This window comes from Mustelus asterias, chromosome 23 (genome assembly GCF_964213995.1).
Source record: "Mustelus asterias chromosome 23, sMusAst1.hap1.1, whole genome shotgun sequence".
Lineage (NCBI taxonomy): Eukaryota > Metazoa > Chordata > Chondrichthyes > Carcharhiniformes > Triakidae > Mustelus > Mustelus asterias.
Genome location: NC_135823.1, coordinates 72,860,290 through 72,874,412, shown reverse-complemented (window position 1 = coordinate 72,874,412; position 14,123 = coordinate 72,860,290). Strand labels below are relative to the sequence as shown.

The window sequence follows — 14,123 nt, the reverse complement described above, 5'->3', positions numbered from 1 at the left end:
GCAGCATAATTAAGGACCCTACGCACCCCGGACATTCTCTCTTCCACCTTCTTCCGTCGGGAAAATGATACAAAAGTCTGAGGTCATGTACCAACTGACTCAAGAACAGCTTCTTCCCTGCTGCTGTCAGACTTTTGAATGGACCTATCTTGCACCAAGTTGATCTTTCTCTACACCCTAGCTATGACTGTAACACTACATTCTGCACTCTTTCGTTTCCTTCTCTATGAACGGTATGCTTTGTGCGTATAACACGCAAGAATCAATACTTTTCACTGTATACTAATACATGTGACAAGAATAAATCAAATCAAAAAGCCATACCAAGCTGTGATACAAGCAGAAAGAATGCTTTCTCTGAGGCATCTGTAAAAGTTGGTGAGAGTCAGAGCTGAATCCAGTGTTTAGTTGAATCAGTATGTTTATCTGAATCCAGTGTTTAGTTGAATCAGTATGTTTATCTGAATCCAGTGTTTAGTTGAATCAGTATGTTTATCTGAATCCAGTGTTTAGTTGAATCAGTATGTTTATCTGAATCCAGTGTTTAGTAATCTAGTTATTGGCTGAATCCAGTGTTTAGTGAATCCAGTGTTTTGCTGAATGCAGCATGTTTTTAGCTGAATTGAGTATTTAACCGAATCCAGTGTTTAGTGAGTGCAGTGTTTAGTTGAATCAGTGTGCATTTAGCTGACTGCAGTGAGTTTAGTCAGTTCAGTCGGAGTGTTTAGTCAGTGAGTGAGGCACAGAGCGGGTGTGAGGCGTTGCCCTCGAGGCGGCTTCGGCGTCGCGCTGACAGGAAAAGGGCGGCTTCACCTGAGCATTTACCTGAGGGAGAGAGAGGGAGCGGCCCAGAGCCCGGCGCCATGCAGCAAGTCAAGCAGAGCTCCTCAAAGAGCAGCAAGACCTCCGGTGAGTGAGGCGCTGAGGGCCGGGTGGACTGGGCGGGCGGGCGGGCGGAGGGCCGGGTGGACTGGGCGGGCGGGCGGGCGGGCGGCCGCCCTCCCGCTCGCTGGCCCGGGCCTGGAGGGAGGAAGGTTCTGGAAGCGGCCTGGGCGAGCGGGAAGCGCCGGCGCGATGGCCCGGGAAATAGTTGAGGAATCTTCCTCCCGGAGAGAGGGGAACTCGGGGGAAACTGTCCCTCGGCATTCCCCAAATCCCGGGGAATAACCCCCCCCCCCGGGCAGTGTTTCTGAGGGAATGTTTTTGTGGAGCTTCCCTCAAACTCCACTCCAGTCTGGTCTCAATGTAAATTACTTCAAAATGTCGAGATTAAAACCAGTCAGCGAGCGTGTTTTATCAGCAATCAGTGCTGATAACACCTTTCAGCTGGCCTGTGGTTAGTGGTGAACAATTGGCATCATTAGAGCAACATTTAGAAATTCCCCTCTGGGATCTTATTAAACTGTTAAAACAATCACAGGGAATGGGACTGTGTGTGTGTGAATAATACAAACATCTTTAATCTGTATCAAACACAGACTGGGTGTGTGTGTCAACAATGTAAGAAGTCTCACAACACCTGGTTAAGGTCCAACAGGGTGTTGTGAGACTTCTTACTGTGCTTACCCCAGTCCAACGCCGGCATCTCCACATCATGTGTGAACAGTACCAACATCTTTAATCTATATTAATCAATCTGTATTCAGACACAGTCTCAATCTGAAAGTATGAACTAGGATATCTATTCATGCCAAACCTGCACAACAAGCTATACTAAGAGAGGAAATGAGAGATATCATTATGAGACACAAAGAAAAAGTTTTAATCCTTTTGAATTCCTGAAAATAATAACAATGTGAAGGAATGGCACTTCCACACTTGTTAAATTTCAGTGCCAGTGAAGCTATTTGGTAATAGTTATCGTAGTATTAAGAATTAGAGAGTCATAGAGGTTTACAGCATGGAAACAGGCCCTTCGGCCCAACTTATCCATGCCGCCCTTTTTTTTTAAAACCCCTAAACTAATCCCAATTGCCCGCATTTGGCCCATATCCCTCTATACCCATCGTACCCATGTAACTATCTAAATGCTTTTTAAAAGATAAAATTGTACCCGGCTCTACTACTACCTCTGGCAGCTTGTTCCAGACACTCACCACCCTTTGTGTGAAAAAACTGCCCCTCTGGACACTTCTGTATCTCTCCCCTCTCACCTTAAACTTATGCCCTCTAGTTTTAGACTCCCCTACCTTTGGAAAAAGATATTGACTATCTAGCTGATCTATGCCCCTCATTATTTTATAGACCTCTATAAGGTCACGCCTCAGCCTCCTACGCTCCAGAGAAAAAAGTCCCAGTCTATTCAGCCTCTCCTTATAACTCAATCCATCAAGTCCCGGTAGCATCCTAGTAAATATTTTCTGCACTCTTTTTCTAGTTTAATAATATCCTTTCTATAATAGGGTGACCAGAATTGCACACAGTATTCCAAGTGTGGCCTTACCAATGTCTTGTACAACTTCAACAAGACGTCCCAACTCCTGTATTCAATGTTCTGACCGATGAAACCAAGCATGCCAAATGCCTTCTTCACCACTCTGTCCACCTGTGACTCCACTTTCAAGGAGCTATGAACATGTACCTCTAGATCTCTTTGTTCTGTAACTCTCCCCAATGTCCTACCATTAACAGAGTAAGTCCTGCCCTGGTTCAACCTGCCAAAATGCATTACCTGGCATTTGTCTAAATTAAATTCCACTGCCATTCGTCAGCCGACTGGCCCAATTGATCAAGATCCTGCTGCAATTGGAGATAACCTTCCTCACTGTCCACCATGCCACCAATCTTGGTGTCATCTGCAAACTTACTAACCATGCCCCCTATATTCTCATCCAAATCATTAATATAAATGACAAATAACAGTGGACCCAGCACTGATCCCTGAGGCACACCACTGGTTACAGGCCTCCAGTTTGAAAAACAACCCCCTACAACCACCCTCTGGCTTCTGTCAAGAAGTGGAGATGCTGGCGTTGGACTGGGGTAAACACAGTAAGAAGTCTCACAACACCAGGTTAAAGTCTAACTGGTTTATTTGGTAGCAAAATCCACTAGCTTTCGGAGCGCTGCCCCTTCATCAGGTGAGTGGGAGTTCTATTCACAAACAGGGCACATAAAGACACAAACTCAATTTACAAAATAATGGTTGGAATGCGAGTCTTTACAGGTAATCAAGTCTTCAAGGTACAGACAACGTGAGTGGAGAGAGCGTTAAGCACAGGTTAAAGAGATGTGTATTGTCTCCAGACAGGACAGTTAATGAAATTTTGCAAGTCCAGGCAAGTTGTGGGGGTTACAGATAGTGTGACATGAACCCAAGATCCCGGTTGAGGCTGTCCTCATGTGTGCAGAACCCCTTCACTTGGAGTACTGTGCTCAGTTCTGGTTGCCTCATTACAGGAAGGATGTGGAAAAGATTGAAAGGGTGCAGAGGCGATTTACAAGGATGTTGCCTGGATTGAGTGGCATGCCTTATGAGGATAGGCTGAGGGAGCTCGGTCTTTTCTCCTTGAAGAGACGTAGGATGAGCGGAGACCTAATAGAGGTATATAAGATGTTGAGAGGCATAGATCGGGTGGACTCTCAGAGGCTTTTTCCCAGGGTGGAAATGTCTGCTACGAGAGGACACAGCTTTAAAGTGCTCGGGGGTAGGTACAGGGGGAATGTTAGGGGGAAGTTTTTCACACAGAGGGTGGTGGGCGAGTAGAATTGGCTGCCGTCAATGGTGGTGGAGGCAAACTCAATAGGGTCTTTTAAGAGACTCCTGGATGAGTACATGGAGCTTAATAGGATGGAGGGTTATAGGTAGGCCTAAAAGGTAGGGATATGTTCGGTACAACTTGTGGGGCCGAAGGCCCATTTTATGCTGTAGTTTTCTATGTTTCTAAATGTCTTGAGCATAATCTTTATTGTGAACCTTCTCCAGAAGTGGAGCAACTTCCTGATTTCAACTTTTAACTATATAGTGCAAAAGTTATCCAGTTTATTGCTTAATCCTAACCATCATTCTTATCACAAAAAATGGGTCAGTATATTGTAAATCCGTGCTCCTTATAACTCTTTGAGATGCTGCACGGATACAACCAGACCGGCTGAGTTTTTTGAGAATTTTCTGTTTTCCTTGATCCCCTACTAAAAGTGAATACAGTTGTGATGTCGCATTTATTGTTCTCCAACATTGTAGACATTTCAAACACAAAAACAGAAAATGCTGGAAAAACTTGGCAGGCCTGACGGTATCTATGGAGAGAGAATAGAGCCAACGTTTCGAGTCAGGGTGAGCCTGCTTTCAGACCTGCTGGGTTTTTCTAGCATTTTCTGTTTTTGTTTCAGGTTCCAGCATCTGCAGTATTTTGCCTTTATTTTGTAGATATTTCATCCTCGCAACGTATCAATGACTTTGGGAGGAAAAGGAATGAGGAAAGCAGACTTTAGGGAGCTAGGAAGCAGATTGAAAAGCAGGACATCTAAAGCAATAATCTCAGGATTATTCCCAGTCCCTATGCAGGCGAGTCTAGGTAAAGGAGAATTGAGCTGGGTGTAGGAGAGATAGCACCAGATGCTAAGGCATTGGACCAGTTCTGGGGAAGGTGGGACCTGTACAAACTGGACCCTAGCTATGACTGTAACACTAAATTCTACACCCCCTCATTTCCTACTCCCCAATGTACTCTATGAACAGTATATTTTGTCTGTTTAGCACACAAGAAACAATACTTTTCACTGTATCCCAATACATGTGACAAATTAAAACACTGCACCGGAACCACATTAGGGGGCCAACATCCTTGCAGATAGGTTTGCTAGTGCTGTCGGGAGGAGTTTAAGCTGGTTTTGCAGGGTGAGGGATTAGTAAACAGAGCATTAGTAAAATTGTGACACATCATGATAGAGTAAAGGAAGCAAGTCAGAGAGTTCAGTTATGTTGCGTGTCAGGAGAGTAAGGCAAGGCTGGATGGTATTTAATGTTAGGAGTGTAATAGGTAAGACTGATGAGTTAAGGGTGTGGATCGACACAGGGAAATGTGATATTGTCACTATCACAGAAATGTGGTTGAGGGAATGGCACCTCAACATTCCGGGGTATAGGATCTTTAGGCAAGACAGAGGAGGGTGTAAAAAGGGTGGTTGTTAGTATTATTAATTAAACCAGTTACTGCAATAAGGAAAGATGATCTCTTGGAAGGGTCTTCAAACAAGGTTTTGTCGGTAGAATTTAGGAATATAAAGGGGGTGTGTATTATTGGCCCCCAGAGAGTCAGCAGGAAATAGAGGAGCAGATGTGTAGACAATTCACTGAGGCGTGAGAGAATAATAATTGGGTAATTATACGATTCAACTTCCCCGACATTAATTGGGATAGTCATCGTGTAAAGGGTTCAGAGGGGACAGATTTCTTGAAATGTATTCAGGGGAGTTTTTTGTATCAATATGTAGAAGGCTCAACAAGGGATAGAGCAGTGCTGGATCTGGGGAACAAAGAGGGACAAGTGTTCAATGTGGCTGTGGGGAGCATTTTAGTGATAGTGACCATAACAGTACGGTTCAAGTTTGTTATGGACAGGAAAAAAATGCCCAGCAAAAGACGTTTTTGGGTTGGGATTTTATTAAAATAATGCAGGATCTAGCCAAAGTTGACTTGAGAACAGTTTTTTGCTGGAAAATCTACAGCAGAGCAGTGGGAGCTTTTCATTGACCTGTGTATTATGTTGGCTTGCATGTGAGAGATTTCCTTTTATTAATTACAGCTCAGCTAACACAAAGAACTCACGGATACAGTAATTCTGGTTGAGGACGTACTTTATTGTTGCCCAGGCTGGGTCCACACGCGTAGGAGAACAATTTGGGGCAGCCCAAGTTATTCTGAATTGCATTGTTATCAGTAATACAATGATAATTTTTCAAAAATCATTTGCCCGCCTCTGCTCATCCTAGCCGGACATGAGCCAATCATTTTAGAATGAATCATTTACCTTGGCCAATAACATTTCATGCTCTGGTAGCATGAGAATACATAAATTTGTAGAGTTCAAAAGTTCTTTTCTCACTGTCTCCTAGCAACCCAGATATGTAGAACATAGAAAAGCTACAGCACAAACAGGCCCTTCGGCCCACAAGTTGTGCCAAACATGTCCCTACCTACTAGGCTTACATATAACCCTCTATCTTACTACCATGAACTTATCCAAAAGTCTCTTAAAAGACCCTATTGAATCCGCCTCCACCACCACTACCGGCAGCCGATTCCACACACCCACAACCCTCTGAGTGAAAAACTTACCCCTAACATCTCCTCTGTACCTACTGCCCAGCACGCTAAACCTGTGACCTCTTGTGGCAACCATTTCAGCCCTGGGTAAAAGCCTCTGAGAATCCACTCTATCAATACCCCTCAACATCTTATACACCTCTATCAGGTCTCCTCTCATCCTTTGCTTCTCCAAAGAGAAAAGACCTAGCTCTCTCAACCTATCATCATAAGGCATGCCACCTAATCCAGGCAGCATCCTTATAAATCTCCTCTGCACCCTTTCTATGGCTTCCACAGCTTTTCTATAATGAGGCGACTATAACTGGGCACAGTACTCCAGGTGGGGTCTGACCTGGGTCCTATACAGCTGCAGCATTATCTCCCAATTTCTAAACTCAAGGTCCCTTCCTTTCCCACTGTCTACTTAGCAATCCTTTATCGGGAAAATTGAATCATTCTATTCATTCTACTGTTTAGGAAGCTTGCACTTTCTTGGTCTTAAGATAAAGGAGCAGAATTAGGCCATTCGGCCCATCGAGTCTGCTCCGCCGTTCAGTCATGGCTGATATGATTCTCATCCCCATTCCCAACACTGACCCCTGTGGAACACCACTAGTGACCGGTTGCCATCCTGAAAAGGTACCCCGTCTCCCCTTAACCCTTGATCCCCTTATTGATCAAGAACCTGTCTCTCTCTGTCTTAAAGACACACGGTGACCCGGCCTCCACAGCCCTCTGGCAATGAGTTCCACATATTCAACACCCTCTGGCTGAAGAAATTCCTCCTCATCTCAGTTTTAAAGGTGCTCCCCTTCACACTGAGGTTGTGCCCTCGAGTTCTAATTACTCCCACTAGTGGAAACATCCTCTCCATGTCCAGTCTGACCAGGCCTCTCTGTATTCTATAAATCTTGATTAGATTCCCCCTCATCCTTCTGAACTCCATCGAGTATAGACCCAGACTCCTCAACCGCTCTTCATATTACAAATCCTTCATTCCTGGGATCATTCTTATGAATCTCTTCTGGACCCTCTCCAAGGCCAGCACATCCTTTCTTAGGTATGGGGCCCAAAACTGCTCACAATATTCCAAATGAGGTCTGACCAGACCTTATACAGCATCATGAGTACATCCCTGCTCTTGTACTCTAGCCCTCTAGAAATGAATTTGATTTCCTAACTGCCAACTGAACCTGCCTGTTAATGTTGAGAGAGTCCTGAACCAGGACTCCCAAGTCCCCTTGTGTTTCAGATATCCGAAGCCTTTCCCCATTTAGAAAGTAGTCCATGCCTCTATTCTTCCTACTAAAGTGCATAACATCACACTTTCCCACATTGTCTTCCATCTGCCACTTCTTTGCCCACTCTCCTAGCCTGTCCAGGTCATTCTGCAGCCTCCCCACTTCCTCAACACTACCTGTCCCTCTACATATCTTTGTATCATCCACAAATTTAGCAACAATGCCCTCAGTTCCAACTTCCAGATCATTAATGTATATAGTGAAAAGTTGTGGTCCCAACACTGACCCCTGTGGAACACCACTAGTGACTGGTTGCCATCCTGAAAAGGTACCCCGTCTCCCCACTCTCTGTCTTTTGTCTGTCAGCCGATCTTCTATCCATGCCAATACCTTCCCTCTAAAACCATTGGCTCTTAGCTTATTTAGCAGCCTCCTCTAAGGCACCTTGTCAAAGACTTTTTGGAATTCCAAATAAATCATGTCCACTGGCTTTCCTTTGTCCAACTTCTGATAAGCTGATAGGATAGTTCTCAGTAGCTGTATTGTCCTCAAGGAATGTGGTTCTTCTTGCTCAGCTGATTCCCATCATGCCGTAGAGTGTCATTAGTCAAGGTTTATGCCTTTAATACAGAATACAATATGTTTTCAAAAAATACACATTTAAATTTTCAAACAATGGTTATATGTGTTTCTATGCAAACTGTACCTTTGTGACTCCTAGTACTTTATACTTTTTCTATGCTATATTCATTCTAAATTAGTTTATCTTAATCCATTAGTCTTTTTAGTCCCAGGTTATCCTAAATCCCTCTAACAGGGGCATTCAAAAAAGAAATAGGGAGAGTAATTTGATTAAGGATAGTCAGCATGGTTTTGTGAAGGGTAGGTCGTGCCTCACAAACCTTATTGAGTTCTTTGAGAAGGTGACCAAAGAGGTGGATGAGGGTAAAGCGGTTGATGTGGTGTATATGGATTTCAGCAAAGCGTTTGATAAAGTTCCCCATGGTAAGCTTTTGCAGAAAATACGGACACATGGGATTGAGGGTGATTTAGTGGTTTGGATCAGGAATTGGCTAGCTGTAAGAAAACAAAGGGTGGTGGTTGATGGGAAATATTCATCCTGGAGTTCAGTTACTAGTGGTGTACCGCAAGGATCTGTTTTGGGGCCACTGCTGTTTGTCATTTTTATTAATGACTTGGATGAGGGCGTGGAAGGATGGATTAGTAAATTTGCGGATTACACTAAAGTCGGTGGAGTTGTAGACAGTGCGGAGGGAAGTGGCAGGTTACAGAGGGACATAGATAAGCTTCAGAGCTGGGCTGAGAGGTGGCAAATGGAGTTTCATGCGGAAAAGTGTGAGGTGATTCACTTTGGAAGGAGTAACAGGAATACAGAGTACTGGGCTAATGGTAAGATACTTGGTAGTGTGGATGAACAGAGGGATCTGGGTGTCCACGTGCATAGATCCCTGAAAGTTGGCACCCAGGTTGATAGGGTTGTTAAGAAGGCGTACGGTGTGTTAGCTTTTATTGGTCGAGCGATTGAGTTTCGGAGCGAGGAGGTCATGCTGCAACTGTACAAAACTCTGGTGCGGCCGCATTTGGAGTATTGCGTACAGTTCTGGTCGCCGTATTATAGGAAAGATGTGGAAGTGTTGGAAAGGGTGCAGAGGAGATTTACCAGGATGTTGCCTGGTATGGTGGGAAAATCGTGTGAGGAAAGGCTGAGGGGCTTGAGGTTGTTTTCGTTAGAGAGAAGAAGGTTAAGAGGTGACTTAATAGAGGCATACAAGATGATCAGAGGATTAGATAGGGTGGATAGTGAGAGCCTTTTTCCTCGGATGGTGTTGGCTAGCACGAGGGGACATAGCTTTAAATTGAGGGGTGAGAGATATCGGACAGATGTTAGAGGTAGGTTCTTTACTCAGAGAGTAGTAAGGGAGTGGAATGCCCTGCCTGCAGCAGTGGTGGACTCGTCAACATTGAGAGCGTTCAAGTGGTTATTGGATAAACATATGGATGATATTGGAATAGTGTAGATTAGAGGGGCTTTAGATTGGTACCACTGGTCGGCGCAACATCGAGGGCCGAAGGGCCTGTACTGCGCTGTAATGTTCTATGTTCTACAGGTTCAATATGTTCCCTGCATGGGGAAATGTAAGAGCAATAAGCTCAGAGAACCCTGGATGTCTAGGACAATTCAGGACTGGATAAGGAAGAAGAGAAATGCTTTTAGCAAGTCCAAAGGGAGCAATTCAATTGCAGTCCTAGAGGAATATAGGAAGTGTAAGAGGGAATTTAAGAAAGCAAAAAGGGGGTATGTAAAAGCTCTTGCAAATGAGATTAGGGAGAATTCTAAGATATTCTATAAATACATTAAGGGAAAGAGGTTAACCAGGAAAAGAGTGGGGCCCATTAAAGACCAGAGTGGCAATCTGTGTGTGAAGTTGTAAGATATTGGAAGGGTGTATATTGAATACTTCTTTCGCTCTTCAATCAGGAGAAGGAGAATGTAGGTACAGAATTTAGGAAAAGAGTCTGTGAGGACCTTTGAGCAGTTTGACATAGAAAGTGAGGAGGTTTTGGAGGTTTTGATGGGGTTTAAAAATGGACAAATCCCCAGGCCCGGATGAATTGCATCCCAGGCTGTTGTGGGAAGGGAGGCAGGAAATTGCTGGGACTCTGACGCAAATTTTTAATTCCTCTCTGACCACAGGGGAGAAGTGATGTGGAGTTGCCGGCGTTGGACTGGGGTAAGCACAGTAAGAAGTCTCACAACACCAGGTTAAAGTCCAACAGGTTTACTTGGTAGCACAAGCTTACGGAGCGCTGCTCCTTCATCAGGTGAGTGAGGACTTGTGTTCGCAAACAGGGCATAGATAGACACAAACTCAATTTACAAGATAATGGTTGGAATGCGAGTCTTCACAGGTAATCAAGTGAGTGGAGAGAGGGCCAAGCACAAGTTAAAGAGATGTGTATTGTCTCCAGACAGGACAGTTAGTGAGATTTTGCAAGCCCAAGCAAGTCGTGGGGGTTACAGATAATGTGACATGAACCCAAGATCCCGGTTGAGGCTGTCCTCATGTGTGCGGAACTTGGCTATCAGTTTCTGCTCAGCGATTCTGCATTGTCGTGTGTCGTGAAGGCTGCCTTGGAGAACGCTTACCTGAAGATCAGAGACTGAATGCCCTTGACTACTGAAGTGTTCTCCGACTGGAAGGGGACACTCCTGCCTGGTGATTGTCGAGCGGTGTTCATTCATCCGTTGTCGTAGCGTCTGCATGGCTCCCCAATGTACCATGCCTCGGGACATCCTTTCCTGAAGCGTATCAGGTAGACAACGTTGGCTGAGTCGCAACTGTACTGACAACTGGACCACGAGGAACAGTACAGACAGTTACCCGCAGATCCAATCAAAGAACACATCCATCAACTCAACAGACTGATCAAGACCTTTGATCCGGACCTTCAGAGCACCCTCCGTGCTCTCATCCCACGTACTCCCCGTGTTGGAGGTCTCTACTGCCTCCTGAAGATACACAAGGCCAACACACCCAGCCATCCCATCGTATCAGGCAATGGGACCCTGTGTGAGAACCTCTCCAGCTACGACGAGGGCATCCTGAAACCCATTGTACAAAGAACCCCCAGCTTCTGTTGTGACACTGTGGACTTCCTACAGAAACTCAGCACACATGGAGCAGTTGAACCAGAGAACCAAAGAACCATAGAAAATTACAGCTCAGAAACAGGCCTTTTGGCCCTTCTTGTCTGTGCCGAACCATTTTATGCCTAGTCCCACTGACCTGCACTTGGACCATATCCCTCCACACCCCTCTCATCCATGAACCCGTCCAAGTTTTTCTTAAATATTAAAAGTGACCCCGCATTTAGCACTTTATCCGGCAGCTCATTCCACACTCCCACCACTCTCTGCGTGAAGAAGCCCCCCCTAATATTCCCTTTAAACTTTTCTCCTTTCACCCTTAACCCATGGCCTCTGGTTTTTTTCTCCCCTAGCCTCAGCGGAAAAAGCCTGCTTGCATTCACTCTATCTATACCCATCAAAATCTAATACACTTCTATCAAATCTCCCCATAATCTTCTACGCTCCAGGGAATAAAGTCCCAACCTATTCAATCTCTCTCTGTAACTCAGCTTCTCAAGTCCCGGCAACATGCTTGTGAACCTTCTCTGCACTCTTTCAATCTTATTTACATCCTTCCTGTAACTAGGTGACCAAAACTGTACACAATACTCTAAATTCGGCCTCACCAATGCCTTATATAACCTTACCATAACACTCCAACTTTTATACTCGATACTCCGATTTATAAATTTATAACCAGGAGCACCCCTCGTCACAATGGATGTCTCAGCACTCTACACCAACATCCCCCATGACGATGGCATTGCTGCAACTGCCTCAGTACTCAATGCCGACCACTGCCAATTTCCAGATGCAATTCTACAACTCATCTGCTTCATCCTGGACCACAATGTCTTCACCTTCAACAACCAGTTCTTCATCCAGACACACGGAACAGCCATGGGACCAAATTCGCACCTCAATATGCCAACATATTTATGCACAGATTCGAACAAGACCTCCTCACCGCACAGGACCTTCAACCGACGCTAGGCACTAGATACATCGATGACATTTTCTTCCTTTGGACTCATGGTAAACAATCATTGAAACAACTATATGATGACATCAACAAGTTCCATCCCACCATCAGATTCACCATGGACTGCACTCTGGAATCGGTTGCATTCCTGGACACGCATCTCCATCAAGGACGGTCACCTCAACACTTCACGGTACTGCAACGGATGCCATCATCTCACGTGAGAACACCATCCACCAAGTACACGGTACATACTCTTGCGACTCGGCCATTGTTGTCTACCTGATACACTGCAGGAAAGGATGTCCCAAGGCTTGGTACATTGGGGAGACTGTGGAGACACTACGACAATGGATGAATGAACACCACTCGACAGTCACCAGGCAGGAGTGTTCCCTTCCAGTCGGGGAACACATCAGCAGTCACGGGCATTCAGCCTCCGATCTTCGGGTAAGCGTTCACCAAGGCGGCCTTCACGACACATGACAATGCAGAATCGCTGAGCAGAAACTGATAGCCAAGTTTCGCACACACGAGGACTGCCTCAACCGGGATCTTGGGTTCATGTCACATTATCTGTAACCCCCACGACTTGCCTGGGTTTGCAAAATCTCACTAACTGTCCTGGCTGAAGACAATACACACCTCTTTAACTTGTGCTTGGCCCTCTCTCCACTCACATTGTCTGTACCTTTAAGACTTGATAACCTGTAAAGACTCGCATTCCAACCATTATCTTGTAAATTGAGTTTGTGTCTGTATATGAGCTGTTTGTGAACACAAGTCCTCACTCACCTGATGAAGGAGCAGCACTCTGAAAGCTTGTGCTGCCAAATAAACCTGTTGGACTTTACCTGGTGTTGTGAGACTTCTTACTACACGGGAGAAGTGCCAGCAGACCTGAGGATCGCTAGTGTGTTTCCACTTTTCAAGAAGGGTTGGTAGAGATGAAATTCTGACCGGTGAGTCTCACATCAGTGGTAGGGAAACTATTGTTGAAAAATCTCCACTTGGCACAGCATGGTTGATTAGGGATCGTCAACATGACTTTGTCAGAGTGAGGTCATGACTAACAAATTTGCTAGAATTTTCCAAAAAAGTGATTGTGTGTGTGGATGAGGGAAGTGCAGCTGATGTAGTTTATATGGATTTTAGCAAAGCCTTTGACAAGGTCCCACATGGGAGGTAGGTTGAGAAGTCTGAAGCACACGGAATTCAGGGAAACTTGGTCAGACGGATCCGAAACTGGCCTAGTAATAGGACACAAAAGGTGGTGGTAGAAGGCTGTTTGGGTGACTAGAGGCCGGTATCCAGTGGCGTACCACAAGGATCAGTGCCAGGCCTCTTATTGTTTGGTATTTAACCTTGATAAATGCGAGGTGATGCACTTTGGAAGAAGTAACAGGATAAAGCAGGATACTGGGTAGCTCAAAGGAACAGAGGGATCTTGGGGTACTTATTCACAGATCCCTGAAGACAGCAGAGTAGGTGGATAGGGTAGCTAAAGAAGGCATATGGGACACTGACTGTTATCATTCATGGCATAGAATATAAGAGCAAGGAAGCAATGTTGGAGCTGGACTGAACATTGGTTAGGCCACAGCTGGAGTACTGTGTGCAGTTCTGATCATCTCACTATAGGAATAGCACTAGAGGGGGTACAGAGGAGATTCACTCGGATGTTGCCTGGGATGGAGCACTTGAGCTATGAGGCGAGACTGGATAGGCTTGGATTGTTTTCTTTAGAGCAGAGAAGGCTGAGGGGGGACATGACTGAGGTGTATAAGATAATGAGGGGTATGGATAGGGGTGAGTGGGAAGCAGTTATTCCCCTTGGTTGAGGGGTCATAGTTTTAGGGTGAGGGGCCGGAGATTAAGAGGGATTTGAGAAAAAAAAATCGAATGGTGAGAATCTGGAATGCACTGCCTGGGAAGGTAGTTACAGCTGGAAACCTTAACCTTCAAAAAGTATTTGGATGAGCACTTGAAATATCATAA

The 14,123-nt window shown here is 45.1% G+C and overlaps 1 protein-coding gene across 1 annotated transcript in view; it reads left to right on the top strand.

Annotated features, from left to right (window-relative positions):
• The first annotated feature begins 546 nt into the window (after positions 1-546).
• tmc7 (transmembrane channel like 7) overlaps positions 547-14,123 on the top strand; it is a 100,061-nt gene continuing 86,484 nt past the window's right edge. The window contains exon 1 of the mRNA XM_078240933.1: positions 547-909. Coding sequence (XP_078097059.1) covers positions 864-909 — 46 coding nt within the window. The 5' untranslated portion in view covers positions 547-863. The remainder of the gene's footprint in view (positions 910-14,123) is intronic.